This window comes from Coregonus clupeaformis, chromosome 7 (assembly GCF_020615455.1).
Source record: "Coregonus clupeaformis isolate EN_2021a chromosome 7, ASM2061545v1, whole genome shotgun sequence".
NCBI classification, from domain to species: domain Eukaryota; kingdom Metazoa; phylum Chordata; class Actinopteri; order Salmoniformes; family Salmonidae; genus Coregonus; species Coregonus clupeaformis.
In genome coordinates, this window is record NC_059198.1 from 19,269,072 (window position 1) to 19,288,551 (window position 19,480).

Here is a 19,480-nt window from a genome sequence, read left to right on the forward strand (position 1 = left end):
AGCGCACATAGAACATATATACTGCTTCTTAGACTTGCATTCAATGAGAATGACAGATCTATAACTCACTTTTCTATGTGGATTTGGTCAGGTCGCCCAAAAAGTTACACATTGCAGCTTTAAGAGAAAGAGAAGCTTTTTAACTACAATGTTAACACAATGAATACCCCAGTGCCATTTTGTGACTTCCAGTCATGCATCCTAGTCTATTTGGGTGTCAATTGTTTGCATCAATGCAGATAGCAGACACACAGACACTCCCTGCTATATTTCACACAAGCACACACACTATGATTTTCGCAGTTGCAAAAAAACAAGGGGGGACAGTAATTTGGGTGTAATTTTGGTGTGCTGCGTATCCCTCCCCTGGCCCTTTGATTAATGTGGACAGTGTTTATGGCAGGAGTACACAGATCAGGTGACGGGAGGTGGAGAGGGCAGGAGAGGTCAGCACCAGCACACACACACTCACACACAGGTTAGTTGGGATGCAGACAGAGCCACATGCCCAGGCATAATGCAGATAAGACACTCCTTGCTGTATTTTCACACTATGATTTTCCATGTCGCAGTTGCTAAAACCCCCAAGACAAGTGGTCCCTAAGCCTTATCATGCATGTTTCTCTCTTGATAAGCTTCACACAACTTTAGTGAAGGGTTAACACGCACACTACCATGCTTTTTTTGCTTGTAGTGCAGGTAGTTACAGCCCCAAAATCGACATTGTAGAAAAAATGCAAATACCTCCAGCACACACAATTTTTTCGGTCAGAGATCTTTTTCAAGCTTCGCACAACAATCAAGGGAAAAGGGTGTAGTGAGGGTGATTAAAGCCACCAATGAGTCCACCAGGGAGGCAGTCCTGTGGGCTTGGCAGAGTAATAGAGACTGTGGAGCTCATTGAGGATCTTGGTAGTGTTGTAAGGTGATCTGTGCCAGGGTGACAGTGTGACTAACATGGAGAAGACAGTACACAGAGAGCCCTTTATCAAGCTAATGGCTCCATGGACACAGCCAGGTTAACTACACAATCATTGCATACACACACACACACACACACACACAGACTCACACATATGCACGCGCACACGCATCAACACAGAAAACACACACACAAAGCACTCTGAAAGGTGATGGTGAGTGTGGGGTGGTGGGGAGAGAGGGGAAGGGGTGGGGCAGTAATTTGGGTGTGCTGGATATACCCCCTGGCCCTTTGACTAATGTGGACAGTGTCTTTGGCAGGAGTACATATATCAGGTGAGGGGATGTGGAGAGAGCAGGAGATGTCAGCACACACACACACACCCATGGGTTAGTTGTGATGCAGACAGTGCCACATGCCAAGGCATGATGCAGATAAGATAAAAGGCAGACTAACTGTGTGGGGCAATTGGATTTTCAGCAAGTACCTCTGAATGTCAAGCTCAGAATGGAGAGAAGACAACATGCCCTGTAAGGACTGATGGGGGGAGAGAGAGAGAGAGAGAGAGAGAGAGAGAGAGAGAGAGAGAGAGAGAGAGAGAGAGAGAGAGAGAGAGAGAGAGAGAGAGAGAGAGAGAGAGAGAGAGAGAGAGAGAGAGAGAGAGAGAGAGAGAGAGAGAGAGAGAGAGAAAAGTGGGGAAAGGGAGAGGTTGAGGAAAGGCAGATGGTCATCCAACATATCAAGAAACACAGCAATGTGGACAGAACAGAACAGAACAGAAATTATCGCAATCAGAAATGCTTCTGTGTGTGCAATATGTGTGAGATAATCTCATTTTTGAGTGAGATGATACTGTACCGTGCAGTTTCTGTTCTCAAGTAGATCTAACATAAACAACAGTCTAATCCCTTGCTATAAATAGCTGTATGATTGTTTTGATAGTCATCACTCTTCTCACTATCGCCCTCATTATTCTCCAGACTAGCTCAGTGCTGAGTCATCGTATGATATTGTTGAGTTGATAAGACGTGTCACCTTCAGTGTCACCACCACAGGCGGGACCTGTCACCTGACACAGCAGCAGCATCCTCTGGCCATATCTGGTCAAAAGGTAGTGCACTTTAAAGGGAATAGGGTGTAATTTGGCATGCTGACTGAGCACTGGGAATACCAACTCTACTAGAATATGCTTACTCCATGTATAGTGAGTAGATAGTTCAGGTCCTTTATATGCATGGCCCAGGATGAGAGAGTCATGTGGAGGGTCAGGTTCAGTTGACGTGTCATCCGAAACCATGATACATGCTGGGTAAGTTGAACCGAATTGTAATTATTTATGAGTGAAATGTCATTATTTATGAGTGAAATTTCATTATTTATGAGTTTACCCAATTATGTTGAGGTAGATACAGTACCAGGCTACTCTGAAACCCAGGCAGTGTTACAGCAATGTGGACAGCACATGTTGTGACACGTGGTAGAATACATACTGAGGCTGAGCAAAATGGAGCGAGATGCTTGAGACAATCAAGGCTCTTCAGTGTGATTGTATTATGTAGATAAAATGGCAGCTAGACCTACCACCTCCCTGGGGATAGTGGTAATGAGGTTTACACACTTAACACCAAATGATGAGGTGTCCATCGGATGAGCTTAGCAGGTTATTCCCCCCCACACACACACACACACACACACACACACACACACACACACACTCTCTCTCTCTCTCTCTCTCTCTCTCTCTCTCTCTCTCTCTGGCAGGTGCTCCATTTGGCACCCCTCTATCCCAGAAAAGCCACTTCCTTTTCCTGCTGAAACAACTTCCTGTCATGGCTACAGAAAACTGAAAACCACAGTTTAACCTATGATTACAACCGCCAACCTGCTGATAGACACATCGACTATGTTGACCCGGTCATGGCTGGGAGGAGAGACCTAAATTCCACATATCACTCTGTGTGGCTTAGTTAGCTATGACAATCAAGTGTAACCATAGCACACCTACTATTTTAACACTGAGTATCTTTTCATATGTAGATCATTTACTGCACAACAGACGTGAAAAGTGTGAACACATGGCACTGAGAAGTGAGCCAGTGTCATACAGACAGAAATACAATGTTCACTTGTGAAGATATGTAGAAGTTACAGTGAAATTAATACAACAAATATATAAGAAAATTGACTGAAGTACTTCAATGCTGATGATTATGTCAGGGGTTCTCAAAGTGGTACTGCAGGGGGCCCGTGGCCAGATCTCCCCAAAAATGTTTTACTCTGTAGCTCAGCTGGTAGACCACGGCGCTTGTAACGCCAAGGTAGTGGGTTCGATCCCCGGGACCACCCATACACAAAAATGTATGCACGCATGACTGTAAGTCGCTTTGGATAAAAGCGTCTGCTAAATGGCATATTATTATTATTATTATTACGTTTCATTTTTTTAATGAATATTACTAATAACTTATTAAACTAATTCTGGCCAAGGGATCGGTGGAATAAGTTTAGAGGGTGTAATAAAATACAATGTAATATTATTAGTCTAAAATGTATGTTATTAACCCTGGGCAACATGGGCCCGGGAGGCTCACAGGCCCTGGGCAACATGGGCCCGGGAGGTCTCCACACTATCAATTTCAACTCAATACTATTTTTTGTATAACGTTTTTACATAAATGCACTGTAATTCAAGTTTTAAAACTGCAAATTGTTCTCTCTGCCTCATGGCAAAATGTGTAGAATTGCAGAACATTTGCTTGAAATATTGCCGATGCCAAGAGGCGGGCCTTTAAAATGTTCCTTCCCAGGGCCCGAGAGTTGGTTCGTCCGGGCCATGCACTGCCGAAGTCATAGTAAAACTCCTTGTATGCTATTGTTATCTCACTTGAGCTGTGTTCTGATAGATTTTCTATCACAAAAGGGGTCCTGGCCTCAAAAAGTTAGAAAATCCCTGGATTTCTTCCCCTTCTCTGACTTTCGATAAATACTTTAGTCTGAGACTGCCATCATTAAAGTCATTAGTGGTGACAAGGGGCGATGTACAAAACAAAGTCATCAGCGATTGGATCGTCTCTAACCAATCAGACTCTCAAAGCCAATTACACATTTTCAAGCCGCCCCTTTACCCATATGTGTTCTCGCTCTGGCCCAACCCATCGGTTTCTGGACCAATCAGATGGCCCTGAATGTGTTCAGTTAAGGGTCAGGGAGGTACTCAGATCCAGACTCATTGTGGAGAAGAAACTAACGTCCGTGGGCGTGGCGTAGCGTTTGGCCGGAGCAAGGAGTCTGGGTAGCCAGGCAAATGATTATGACCTTCGGGAAGAAATTAATCAAACACATTCAGGTAATTTAATTTAATTTAATATAATTATTCTATTATTCCATGAGAACATGTTCTGTTTTCACCTGACTTCAAAGTCTTTACAGAAGAATGAATTCTGAATCATGCGGTATAAAAAAAAACACTTGGGCGTGCCTTTGAGTTGCAGTTTCTCCATTGTTCTCGTTTTCTTTCCAAAATGGTTTCCCGAGGCAGTGTCCATTGGGCTTTGCCGCACATAAAGGTGTTGGATATCTGATGTTTTGTTATACTCAATGACATCGAATACATTCCTTTTTTAATAAATGTCTTTATTATTCTAGCTCCGTCAAATGTAAGCGTCAACTGGTTTAGCTGCTATACATTTGTTTTACTGGCTCTGTACTGATTTAGCTAAATGTATATTTTGTATAGTAGCATTTTACTTTGTGTGTGTGTGTGGGTGCGTGTGTGTATTCTCTGACTCTTTTTTCTTTGTTCCAGGAAAGCTGACCTGTATCCAGGACACCCTACTACTGTCATTCATGGGACAGCGGTCTGACGTGCTGCCATCAAAGATAAAAGTCAGGTCTGTGTACACGTGTGCACAATGCCAGTGGTGGGTGTACAGTGAGGGAAAAAAGTATTTGATCCCCTGCTGATTTTGTACGTTTGCCCACTGACAAAGAAATGATCAGTCTATAATTTTAATGGTAGGTTTATTTGAACATTTTACATTACATTTTAGTCATTTAGCAGACGCTCTTATCCAGAGCAACTTACAGTTAGTGAATACATATTTTTTTTTTTTTTTCATTTTTTCATACTGGCCCCCCGTGGGAATCTAACCCACAACCCTGGCATTGCAAATGCCATGCTCTACCAACTGAGCTACATCCCTGCCGGCCATTCCCTCCCCTACCCTGGGCCAATTTTGCGCCGCCCCATGGGTCTCCCGGTCGTGGCCGGCTACGACAGAGCCTGGATTCGGACCAGGATCTCTAGTGGCACAGCTAGCACTGCGATGCAGTGCCTTAGACCACTGCGCCACTCGGTGAGAGACAGAATAACAACAACAAAATCCAGAAAAACGAATGTCATAAATGTTATAAATTGATTTGCATTTTAATTAGGGAAATAAGTATTTGACCCCCTCTCAATCAGAAAGATTTCTGGCTCCCAGATGTCTTTTATACAGGTAACGAGCTGAGATTAGGAGCACACTCTTAAAGGGAGTGCTCCTAATCTCAGTTTGTTACCTGTATAAAAGTCACCTGTCCACAGAAGCAATCAATCAATCAGATTCCAAACTCTCCACCATGTCCAAGACCAAAGAGCTCTCCAAGGATGTCAGCTTGGTGAGAAGGTGACAACAGTTGGTGAGATTATTCGCAAATGGAAGAAACACAAAATAACTGTCAATCTCCCTCGGCCTGGGGCTCCATGCAAGATCTCACCTTGCAATGATCATGAGAACGGTGAGGAATCAGCCCAGAACTACACGGGAGGATCTTGTCAATGATCTCAAGGCAGCTGGGACCATAGTCACCAAGAAAACAATTGGTAACACACTACGTCGTGAAGGACTGAAATCCTGCAGCGCCCGCAAGGTCCCCCTGCTCAAGAAAGCACATATACAGGCCCGTCTGAAGTTTGCCAATGAACATCTGAGAAATTCAGAGGAGAACTGGGTGAAAGTGTTGTGGTCAGATGAGACCAAAATCGAGCTCTTTGGCATCAACTCAACTCGCCGTGTTTGGATGAGGAGGAATGATGCCTATGACCCCAAGAACACCATCCCATGGAGGTGGAAACATTATGCTTTGGGGGTGTTTTTCTGCTAAGGGGACAGGACAACTTCACCACATCAAAGGGACGATGGACGGGGCCATGTACCGTCAAATCTTGGGTGAGAACCTCCTTCCCTCAGCCAGGGCATTGAAAATGGGTCGTGGATGGGTATTCCAGCATGATAATGACCCAAAACACACGGCCAAGGCAACAAAGGAGTGGCTCAAGAATAAGCACATTAAGGTCCTGGAGTGGCCTAGCCAGTCTCCAGACCTTAATCCCATAGAACATCTGTGGAGGGAGCTGAAGGTTCGAGTTGCAAAACGTCAGGCTCGAAACCTTAAAGTCTTGGAGAAGATCTGCAAAGAGGAGTGGGACAAAATCCCTCCTGAGATGTGTGCAAACCTGGTGGCCAACTACAAGAAACGTCTGACCTCTGTGATTGCCAACAAGGGTTTTGCCACCAAGTACTAAGTCATGTTTTGCAGAGGGTCAAATACTTATTTCCCTCATTAAAATGCAAATCAATTCATAACATTTTTGACATGCGTTTTTCTGGATTTCTTTGTTGTTATTCTGTCTCTCACTGTTCAAATAAACCTACCATTAAAATTATAGACTGATCATGTCTTTGTCAGTGGACAAACGTACAAAATCAGCAGGGGATCAAATACTTTTTTCCCTCACTGCATCTACTGCTTTTCAAATGTGTCTAATCAGGTACATTTTGGTTCATAAAACCGAAGAAAATGTTCTGGATTTACAAACGATCAGATATTCCACAAGAAATGTATGGATGAAAAGCCAAGATATAACAAAAAAATTCATAAAACTGTTTAAACATCTGGCCCTGTCACATACTGTACATTAAAGGAAAAATCCACAAAAAAATGATATTTTGGTATTTTTTAATACAGTCCCAAAATGTTTTGCACGTCAGCAGTCAAGTTTTCAAGATAATGGACTTTCAAGAAGCAAAGTGTCACTTGCCACATCATCATGATGATGCATTTTGCTTTAAGATTGTGTGTGCCGTGGTTTCAGACAGACGAGCAGAGGTACAGTACAGTGCCAAGACGTGGTGATTAAATTGAATTATGATAGTTAAAAATAATCACTGCTTCTATCAAAGACTTGCTGTGGCAGCCAATTTATGGAGAATATAGCCATGGCTGCCAGGGGGCTGGGCTGATTTCTGCGAAACAGAAGCAACTTCACAAGTAATGTTTTCTAGTATTTGTTTAAGACCGCTTCAAGCATCAGGTGGTGTAGAGAATGACAGAAATAGGATCAGGGATAGGAATAGACTATGGCCATGTCCAAAATCTGGCTTTCCTACTACTGACTACTGCATACTGTGTACTAATCGTACTACATACTATTTAGAACGTACTGTTTAGTAAAAACAATGCAGTAAGCAACAAATACCAGCATACTAGGCTGAGAATTACTGAGAATTTGTCATCTAATGCGCAATTGCGTTGATTCCCACCATTCGTTCCTTTGGGTACAGCGCATCCCCTCAGCTGATTATCAGCTGTTGTCAAACACAAGTCTCGAAAGACTATTCTCTTTCTCAATTGTGTGCAGCGAATTCTAATGGATAAAAAGTCGAAATTAGGAAGACACCCTGGCATTTAAAGCATGTAACATTTTCGAAATTTCACATACTATAAAACATAATTTTTCTGCATACCCAAAATGCCTACTATTTCGAACGCAAGTATGGGTATTCGGACACGTTCTATTTTTGTCGCTCTAATGTCAAGGAATTATACTCTATTCGTTATTTATTAGTTTAATTAGAAACGAAGACATGACTAGTTAATATCTAGGTCTATTTTGGTGTATCCCTCTCACGCACATACACACACTTTTGCTTACCAAACTTCTCCTCCTCTTTCAGACAGTAAAGAGTGTTTAAAAGCTCATCATGGTTTGGCCCCACACTGGTGATGTCAGCAAGCCTTTTCACTTAAAGCAGAAATCAGCCGGTTGTGGGCAGCCCCCATGTCGCCCCAGTTCTTGTGTTGTGTTTTCACTTTGAACAAAAACAAGGGGGTTGGTCCTACGCTGCTCTGGGCTGGCATTCTGGGCAAGGTGTGTCTTTGCACTAAATCCCGCCCACTCAAAGGACGTTGCTAGAGAGAAAGGAAGTGGGAATTAACTTTCTACAGCCGCTACAGATAAACACAGCACAAAATAGTTATAACATTGATGACCATAAATTAATTTTCGCAGGGTGACAACCGACAACTTTATTTGCTCTACTTTGTTTTTGAATAAAAATTACAGTGATATGAAATAATGAAAGATTCATTGCGTACCTGAGCTGCGAGCATGTTTACGGGGGACGGCGGGTGATAACAGAAACACACAAGTCGGGTACCGAGAGGCGAGTGCAGCAAGTTACAGATGTACGATCTTAATTTGATCACTCTTTTTGTTGCTGAGAATTTTCTTGCACAGCAGGAAATGCAAACTTTTGAGTTTTAAAAAGGCTTCTAAAGTTTGGAATTTCCACTTTGAAATTTCAGACTTGATTTTCCCCAACGAAAAATGTATCAACCTCTACAAAAATGTCCATTAATTATTATCCACATAATAATTCACATTTCCTGTTGCTGCAGGATTATTTTCCTGCTGTTATCTGTATGTCTACATGGCCCATGCAGCTACAACAGGGCAGACGTTCAGCTAGACATGGTAAACCACAAAATTAGGGTCCTACATTTTTGCTGAATACGTGACCTGACCAGGAAGAATGCAAGACCTGACACTGTATGGTTCACAACCAAACACACCATGGCATGGCTCACTACTCTAAAGACAGTGCTTTGAATTCCCAGATAATCTCAGAGATGGCTCCATTTGTTCACAGTGCAGTCCAGACTGCGGCCCAAATGCTATTGCCTATATAGTGTAATACTTTTGGCCAGAGCACGATGGGGAATATGATGCCATTTGGGACGTTGACACAGTGTTAATGACATTATACACCAGAATCCCCTTGTCATCCATTTCCATTCATTACGGCTATGTCCCCCTCCCTACTACATTCCACCTCTAATCCCACTACACCCAAATCCTCAGATGACCTCCTATAGACAGACTGCCTGCCTGGCCTGGACAGAGTTGACTAATTGGTTTGTTAAAAGGGGTTGACTTTACAGTATCAACAATCAAAGCCAATCACGCGCTCTATAGAGAAAGGTTGCTACGTGGTGTCTAGGCGGTTTGCACTGTGGTTGCACATTACAGCATATCAAATTAATAGGCTATTTCTTTATTGTAGTCTAAACAAACATAGCAGACAGCATATAAAATTCCTAACCCTTACATGTCTGTCAATAAATATGTTTTTATGACATAATGACTGAAGTAAGAGTTGTAGTCCAAAAGGATACAGCACATACAGTAGATGCATTCAGAGGTTGAGTAGCTACTTTGTGTACTATGTATGTCCCTCTATCCTTGTGCAGTCATAAGATCTAGAGTCTAGAGATTGTGGCTACATTCACAGTGGGTTAGTTGTGTGAAAATCCCTCTAATCAGAGATAGACTGTGTCCCAAATGGCACCCTATTCCCTATAAGTGGGCCCTGGTCAAAAGTAGTGCACTTTACAGGGGACAGGGTGCCATTTGGGACGCAGAATAAACCATATGAGACCACATGACAATAACATGTCCATTAACCTTCCCAGATCTATATTCATCTCTTTCGGCAACTTTGACATTTACACAACTGATTTGGCCCAGCCGTTCGATTACATTTACTCAGGCAGACCTAAATCAGACACACACATTGACCTCTGTGTGCCAGCACTGAGAGAGCCTATAAAAACATATTAGCAAACAAACATAGTAGGTTTGGAGACAACTCAGGCTCAGGCTCAGGCTGCTTTTACTAGCCAAACACACTCCTACGAGAGATGCAAATGGAAGTTAGAAATGTACAGAATGTTGACATTCTGAAAGTTTACATATTGCATTGCCCTATGTGGCAATCCATCCACTGTCCCTCATAGGTTACTATTCAAGCAACCAACTTACTACAAATACTGAAACCCTACTATCTCATGCTCAACCTATGCATAAGAGGCATACATGCCCACACATCATCGCTACGCATGAGAGTTTAAATGTAACTCCCAGTTAGAAGACATTTAATAGAATAGAATAGATTATATTTACAGTAATTAACAGCACAGTGAATATCTCCCTCATTCAGAGCTTTCCAAATCCTAGTCTAGTGGAAACGCCCCTGGTCAGAACTGAACACACACACACAAACACAAACACACTCTGTTATTCCAGCCCCACTGTTCTGTTCTGTTCTGCTCTGTTCTCATCTGGATGGATGGTGGTGACTCCCCCTCGGTAGCCAAGCCAACCCAGGACAAACTCACATGAAAGTACTATCACCACACGGAGCAGCCAAGGGAAGTGTGTGTGTGTGTGGAGAGCCAGGACACAAACACACACACACACACACACACACATAAGGGTGGGCACGCATGCATGCAAGTGCATGCACACACACACGCACGCACACACGCAAACACACACACACACTACTCAAAATCAACACACATCTGTAAAAACTTCTGACTTATGCAACAAAGAAAGATGTATCTTTGTGCACTGAGAAGAGATCTATCTCGGAGCAGTAATCGATTTACAAGTTTGGAAATGTGTTTCAGCTAAAATGAATAGCCCCGAAAAGTTCCCTTTGATTTTTATAGCCTTCCATCTCATAGAAACAGGTCTTGAGGGCCGGAAGAAGACAGAAAGATGACACCGGTCCCCAGAACAGATAAGACCTCAGCCTGCTCAGCCTGGCTAACCCTCAGGGTCCCTGTCACTGGTAATACTGACAACTTAATCAGTCTCTCTCAGAAACAGACTTGCCATAGGGCAGTTCCGGCAAATGCCAGATTGTCCATCTTTAGCCCAGTAGGCCGGTATAAAATGGGTGTTTTGCACAGAAATATCATTATTTGGCTAATAATGGTAGTCTTAAGGAAAAAAATGGGCTGGTGTTTGGAAAATCCCAGGCCGATTTCTGGTCCCAGTCCGCCCCTGCTCGCTCCTCTGGCAGCATGAGACAGAGACCCTAACCACAACTCAAACTGTGTCTCTATTCACCAAAGGCTTGGGCGGTATACCGTATATACCGTATACCGGGGTATCTGGAAATAGCCACGGGATGGTTTTTCAATACTGTTTGTATATTTGTAACTACTTTTTAAGTAAATAAAGCAGATCGTGCTCTTCATTTCACCTGTCACATTATTTTACATTTTAAAGCTTATCGTAGTTCCCCAGAACAGCTGAGCCGGTCACGTGTTTGTTTGTAAATAGCACAACTGGACAAAGCCTGATCAGGTGAGTCCAGCTGTGTATTGACAGGGGTCGTGTTTTATATTGAAAGTCAACAGCGGTTTATTGTTTCAATAGAGTGATCAGGGACATGCAACTATAGTTTTCCTTCACAGAAAATACATTAGTGCAACACATTCGGCAGAAAATTGCTTCATTTTCATCAGATGACAACAGAAGTACAATGCTATTTGGCTGGCAGCCACACAAGTAAATGAGCTTACAATGAAAAATCAAGGTATTTTTTGCAAAAACGATGCATGGCCATCATATTTCTAATGTTTATCGTAGAAAGAATGTAGCCAGCTGCATTTCCTAATGTCTTGCTTAAAGTTGATCTAGCATTTTACAGGAGAAAAGTAGTCTGGCTACACTGAGAAAAGTACAGGAGAAAAGTAGCTACACAACAGTCAGAGCGTTGTCTGCTGATAGAATGCCCGTTCGTCAATTCTCATCCGAGTGGAGAAGTGCAACTGAAGCACAGAATCAGCCTGATGCCGAGCAGAAATTACAATAAGAAGCATTTTAGATCTGCGTTTCCAATACGCAGCAAGATATTTCTTATGCGTTTTATATATAATTTTTCTGTGTGAAAAATGAAGAATTTTGCATAAATGTGACCCCTAAGTTTATCTTGCTAGTTATCTAAGTAAGTGGCTGAATGACAGGGCATCATATTGTATTAGCTCTCTGCCATGTTTGAGAAGTCAATCTGTACAGCTGTCACTGCTATCTTTTGATTTCCTTGCGTTTTTTCTCCTCTCCGTTCTCGGCCTGTTTGCTCTTCCCCAATCTTCTCCGAGCAGAGCAGGTAGGCCCATTGCCCTAGCGACTCCACACAGACACAGTGTGTACACGTGCTGCTCCAGAGCCAGTACTGTTCTTCCTGCAGACAAGCTTTCGTCAAAACTTGTTTCATTTGCACGTCTCTCATTCACATTCGCTTGTAAATGTCCAAACTCATCAACAATGACATTCGGTACCTCCTACCTATATATGTATAACTTTATGAGCTGGATTGCCTGTCTTTGCAGGTAGTTTATTTTCGTTTGTGCTCGTTAGCATATTTAGCTAGCAGCCTCCATGGAAATGTGCTATTACTTGTGCTAATTTTGTAAGCATTCTGGTAATAGACACCCAATTGTTTTTTTTTTTTGCATCTTTTGGTGCCCCCTTATGTACTAAGCCGGTAATACCGTAAATCCTGGGATGAGAGGAGGACGGTATGAGAATATGAAAATCTGGATACCGCCCAACCCTAATTCACCATAGTTTTACTACTAAATTGCTAGTATTGACCTAAATAGCAAGTTAATTTGCATTATGTTGCACAGTATATAAGTTGCACGAGAACAGAAATGTCTGAAAGGCTGGAGAAAGGTTAGAAATAATATGAGGTTGTTAGTCATGGAGTACGGAGCACGGTGCAGGGTCATTTACCTGCTGTTGTTTTTTACTGCCGCTTGTAACTGTCGTGCAATTTGGGGGTTATGCAAGTTTTACAGGTTCTGGGCTTCCCAGGTCTACGCAGATCTTTTACTCATTACTGTACTTTCCATGCACCCACGCATGCATGCATGCATGCACACGCAAACACAGACACACGCACACAGACAAACACAGACACACGCACACAGACAAACACAGACACACACGCACACAGACATCTGCATGCACACACACACACACCAAGTATTTGCTGACAGCGCTCTGGCATCACGTCCTGTCCAGACTTGCTCCTTAATGTCATAACATTAGCAATCAAAATATGATTGATCCCTTCTGATGTTTCCGGCTTTCCCGTAATAACTGCTCTGCTTGGTTTCATTGTGAGGGGATCCACACCCGCACACAAACAGACACACACACACACACACGTACGCACATACACTCTCCTGTCATCCTCAACTGAACTTCTCCAGTCTCCAGAAAGTGTGTCCTGGCCAGTGTAACCATAAGCCTCTCTGGGTTCACTGATGAATGTGAAGATGGGAATAGGGCTCGGAGCCTGTAGTCAGAAGTTCTCAGAACAAAGAAAGCCTTATCAGGCACACGCCCACAGCGCTGCTTGTTCTTTCAGGTCAAACACTCACACACACATGTGCAGACACACACATGCAGGCGCATACACACACACACACACACACACACACACACACACACACACACACACACACACACACACACAAAAACACACGCAGGCACATAAGCACACACACCAGGGTTGTGGGTTTGTTGCATGGACAACATCATCCAATATGTATCAACTGTAATTTCCATATTACTGTATCTTTAGGCCTATACATTAAAATACAGCAGAGTGAAGACAGGGGAAAAGCTGATGAGAAACATGAGATATTACTTGGTTAGCTAGCTAAGTAATATCTGATTAAATACTAATTTGTTGTCCGTGCCTAATATGACAAGTCTTCTTAGCATCACACATCCCACATTCTCTCCATAATTAATTTAACGCTGTGTCTGAGAATAAATCACCAGTTATGCATCCCAAATGGCACCCTTTTCCCTACATAGTGCACTACTTTTGACCAGAGGGTGCCATTTGAGACAGAACCTAGGTGTAGTTTCTTCAGAGTGAGGAAGCATTGCAGGGGCCTGATCTCAATTATGAAGGTGTTATATTATATTTCTGTGTTTGCCATGGCGCCGTGAGGATGCCTAGGCAGAGAGCGCTGTAAATATTGCACATATCTTTGTTGTTTGTAAGTGTTTAACATTTTTGATAACAATTAGTTTTTATTGCATATATCTGGTGTTTTTGAGCCACGAATTTGCAGATTGACTGACAGGTTCAATCTTTTTGGCTTGGCTAGCTAGCTGGATAATGTTTTGAAAAAATGCATCTGGACACAGTACCAGCTTTTTTGTGTCACCTGGCTGACAGTTCCTGATCTTTTGAGAACATAATTTGAGGAGTCGCCTGAAGCTTGAGAGTAATGGGAGATACAGCAGTACTGAGGCAGAGGTCTCATAATGAGGACGACTGGCTACTATTCTGAACTTTGTGTGGTGAGCTTTTTGGCACCCAGAGCTGCTGAGGCATCACCCAAGTGGGTGTTACACAGAGTGGAAGAGAAGTCCAGTGGCTATAAGACTCAGGCTGATTCCCAGACTTGCCCTCTACAGGGTCATCAGCAGACTGCATCACCATCATCTACCATCCTCTGACCAGCTCCCTCCGCTTAAGCCATGAACTGACCCTCTCCATCTTCAGAGGATGCAGCATTCAAAGAATTGGCCTCTATTGGTTGACCTGTTATGATATATGCCTTGTTTGTTTTTTGCTCATGAAGCGCTTTGAGTTTCTATGAAAAGTGCTGTAGAAGTTTAATCAATTATTATTATTATTATATATGTCTAATTAATGCTCACTGGGGAGCACTCACACCCCTCTACTCTACCCACGCCAAATGATCCTCCATCTCCCAGAGGAGAGGTAAAGGGAGGGGTGGGCTGGCAAAAGGGCACGAACAAACACACACACACATTTGCAGAAACACACTCTTAGTCACACACTGGACTTTTAATTAGGTCTGATATTACTTAACCAAATCTATCTTCCAGTTTTTATCTCCTGTAATCGCAGTGCGCGCACAAACACACACACACACACACACACACACAGTCTTGTATAACTAACCTGGTGGGGACACACAACTCAGTCCCATTCAAAATCTTAACCCTAAACCTAACCCTAACCCATAACCTAACCTAACCTTAACCCCAAAACCTAACCTTATCCCTAACCCTAGAACTACCCTAGCTCCTAACCCTAAACCTAATTCCAACCCTAACACTAACACCTAGAAATAGCATTTGACCTTGTGGGGACTAACAAAATGTCCCCTGTTGGTCAAATTTTTGTTTGTTTACTATTCTTGTGGGGACCAGTATACTTAAACACATCCACACACACACACACACACACACACACACACACACACACACACACACACACACACACAGTTCAGCCAATCTTATCACAGCTGAATTTGTTTGATTGACCCAAGACAATATGGAAAATATTGCTCCTTTCAACTGGCGTACCATCATCCATCCCTCCCTATCACTCTCCTCTTCAGTCATTTCCTGTCTTATTTGACCATTACGCATGCTGTCCTCCTCACGCACCATTGACCTCAGCATTGACTTCTCTTTGACCTCCTGGATGTGCACTGAGGTATGATATCAGATACTACACCACACTAAACTCACGACTCGAGCCCACACACACACACACACCCCACCTGCTGATAGGACACTACACTAAACTCACGACTCCAGCTCTCTCTCACACACACCTGCTGAGCGAGAACCTGTTATCAACAGACAGTCCTTCTCCAGTGACAACTGATACTGATTCTGGTGCTCAGCCAGCATCCAAAACATGATTTATTCCATATGAGAATGGGAAACAAATATGAACTCAAACACAGTGTAAACAAATAACAGTGTTGCTAGAGAGGCTTAGGGAAAACTCCTTTCCCTGCAGTGAGGTGCATTGACCGGTTTCACAAGCCATGATTCCAAGGCAACTCTGTAAACACCTTTCTACAGTATATCAGGGCTAGTCAACAGGCGGCCCGCGGGCCAGATCTGGGCCATTTATCAATTTAGACTGTCCCTTTGATCAATTCTGAATATAAATAAAAATCTGCAAACGCAATCCCCACAAAATAAAACGTTTAGTGCCAACATATATGATGTATCACGACACGTACAATCATACAGTGAGAACTATAAAGTTGGCATTAAATCTACTGAGATGTATACTTTTAAATGTACACACAGTAGGATGTAGGGCAGCTATTAGGAGAAGCACAGCCATCCTGTCTCTGTAACTTTTAACATTTTACATTATAGCCATTTAGCAGACGCTCTTTTCCAGAGCGACTTACAGTTAGTTATACTTATTTAAGACATCACGTCACATGGAAAACCACTGTCTAATCAAATACAGTATTACAGAGGAGACAGAACCTAGGTGTAGTTTCTTCAGAGTGAGGAAGCATTGCAGGGGCCTGATCCCAATTATGAAGGTGTTATATTATATTTCCGTGTTTGCCATGGCGCCGTGAGGATGCCTAGGCAGAGAGCTCTGTAAATATTGCACATATCTTTGTTGTTTGTAAGTGTTTAACATTTTTGATAACAATGAGTTTTTATTGCATATATCTGGTGTTTTTGAGCCACAGATTTGCAGATTGACTGACAGGTTCAATCTTTTTGGCTTGGCTAGCTAGCTGGATAATGTTTTGAAAAAATGCATCTGGACACAGTACCAGCTTAGTGGTTAAGAGCGTTGTGCCAGTAACCGAAAGATCGCTGGTTCTAATCCCCGAGCTGACTAGGTGAAAAATCTGTCGGTGCCCTTGAGCAAGGCACTTAACCCTAATTGCTCCTGTAAGTCGCTCTGGATAAGAGCATCTGCTAAATGAATAAAATGTAGATGTATATCATCAATGATGTCATCCATAAAGCATTTTAAAATTAACGTCCCTGAAAATGCCTTCTTCAAGTTTCCAGGTGTAGCCCCTCCCTCTTTCCAGAGAAAGGAACACTCCCTGAAACACACACAGACACACAGAGAGTGGAACATGGGGGTCAAGGGGGGTTTGGATCAACGGGAACAGATGCTCGGAGTTAGAGCTCAGAGTTTGTCAGTGGTGAAATCATCCTGTGTACCTTCTCTCTCCTGACTGGGTGTACTTTGAAGTTAGTCAGCCACACACCTTTGGTCCAAGGTGGAGTCCAGATGTATGGCTAGAGGTCCAGGTAGCTCAAAGCTGGGAAACTCATCAGCTCTACACTAACAACCAGGGATGTTCCAAGTGGCACCCTATTCCCTATATAGCGCCATACTTTTGAGCCACAAAAGTAGTGCACTATATAGGGAATAGGGTGCCAGTTAAAGCTAGAATCCATAGCGGTGAAACTGCCACGTCCCTTTCCGATATTATTATTATTATGAAAAATGACTGTTGCTTCTACATTGATAAAGTTTGATCATAAAGTCACTGTTCCCCTCCCCATGTCAAAAACTTGGATTCAGGAGGCGGGATTATTAAGGGGATAGGGTGACATCACCTTAACTCTTATTTTAATACACCAATGGTAACATTATATTCTCTTACCTAATTTAAATAAGTACCCCCTTGTAACCAACATCGGAGAAGGCGTGTTTGCAGAGGGGCGTGGTTTATATAGCTAGATAGCTACTCTATTGGTGCCAAAATGTGACTGTAGGGTGTCAGCAAATATAATTAAAAGTTTATACTATTCATCTATGGTAAACATACTTATATGTTTCCCCTTTCATCTGTGTCTGGTGTTAGCTAGTTACTGGCTAGCTAGGTCTTCAGCCTGCATGGAACAAAAGCGGGGGAAGGGTTGTTCAAAGCAGTGACGCAGTTGTCAAGTCAACACATCCGTCAGTGCTGCTGTGACCCGTATCACAAGAGACATGCCAAACGGGAAATCTATCTAATGACATCATTGATGCAATTCCAATGTTGTTTGAGTTGCTTTGTTTATCACCAAATTTGCTTGAGCTGATTTTGCTACAACACTGCTCACTGTATCCAACTTTCTTGACATAGGCGTTTCAAAGAGCTGTCAGTCAAGACGAGCTCATGAATATAAGCTCCCCGCCCACTCAGTCTGTCTTTTCAAACTTCCTGGTAGTTAGCCATGAGAGAAATATACATTTTTCTCAAATGTTATGTATTTATATCCCCCAAAAATATTATCATTGATATTTTAGTCACTCAAAAGGCTATTTTACATGGGAATCAGAATGACCGTTTGGGACCTTTAAGATGCAGCCCAGGACAAGGACAGCCTCTGGGGGTCTATCAGGATAGGTCAAAGGATAGATACTATTGGTTTGGTCATTGACCCCCTTATTTACAGGCTGAAGATGTGTTGGGTTGAACCTTTGTCACTCTTGCCAACAAGACAGAGTGGCAGGTTAGATAGAATATTACTGTATCATAATATCACTAATCATCACTAAGGTAAATACCATTTGCATTTAAGTCCATTCAAATAAAAATGTCTAAAAGGCTGGTCTATTTGCAGATCTTGAGAATATTTTGCGAAAACTTCAACAGGAGTAAAATATCTCATTATAAGCCTTAACCTGTTTCCCCATAGAGGTATTGTTGAGTGACAATCAGTGCTTGACTTTGCCCGGAGCATTGTACCGACACTTCTAATGTTTGGGGAATTGCTCCTCTATAAACAAAGTAGCTTTTATCCGGCCCAGATTGACATGCAAAAATGGTTGATCAAAGCGGAATGAAGGCAGGATCTGCATCGAATTGCAATTGAGAGTGGGCATTAATTTCCTGATTCCGCTTTGTTCAAGATTATTTGCTGCTATTCTATGAATATGTGCGTGACAGTAGGCTGTTCGAGATTGCGCAGATTGAAAATGCACCAGCCTGAATGCACATGATGCGCTGTTCAAAGTTGTCAAATTAGGGTCTGTAAGATCGTGAAAAGTCATGGAAATTAATTTCATAATTTTTGTTAATGAAAACACACTTTTAAATATGATCAATCACAAAAAAATCTACGTATCAGCCATTATAATGACCCTTCAGTGTATGTCTGTGCGCGACATTTCAGCAGTAGGTATAAAATAATGACAGACAACAGACTAACTAGATATCTCACTAGTTAACTATAGCTAACTAAGAATTCATGTCATTGTCACCTTTTCACCGGCACTGTAGATAACCTAGATACATCTGCACTGTTGGAAAGCTAGGATTCCCCTCTATTAAACAGTAGCCATGTAATTGCAACAACGTAAAAAATATTCGAAGAATAGCCTAATTGACAAATAACTTGCTGTGCATAGATCTCCCCTGAAACATGAATATGCGAGCCTTATATATAAACATGTCTAGTTACATTTACATTACATTTTAGTCATTTAGCAGACGCTCTTATCCAGAGCGACTTACAGTTAGTGAGTGCATACATTTTAATTTTTTTCTCCATACTGGAATCGAACCCACCACCCTGGCGTTGCAAATGCCATGCTCTACCAACTG

General features: G+C 42.5%; 1 protein-coding gene across 10 annotated transcripts in view; it reads right to left on the reverse strand.

Annotated features, from left to right (window-relative positions):
- The window catches only part of si:ch211-285f17.1 (sickle tail protein), a 232,698-nt gene that overhangs the window by 51,529 nt on the left and 161,689 nt on the right, over positions 1-19,480 (reverse strand). For 7 of the 10 annotated variants that reach the window (XM_041881111.2, XM_041881112.2, XM_045221196.1 and 4 more), the window contains exon 3: positions 1,379-1,459. The exons of the other annotated variants lie outside the window; for them this stretch is intronic. In XM_041881111.2, coding sequence (XP_041737045.1) covers positions 1,379-1,459 — 81 coding nt within the window. The remainder of the gene's footprint in view (positions 1-1,378; positions 1,460-19,480) is intronic. 10 annotated transcript variants of the gene reach the window in all.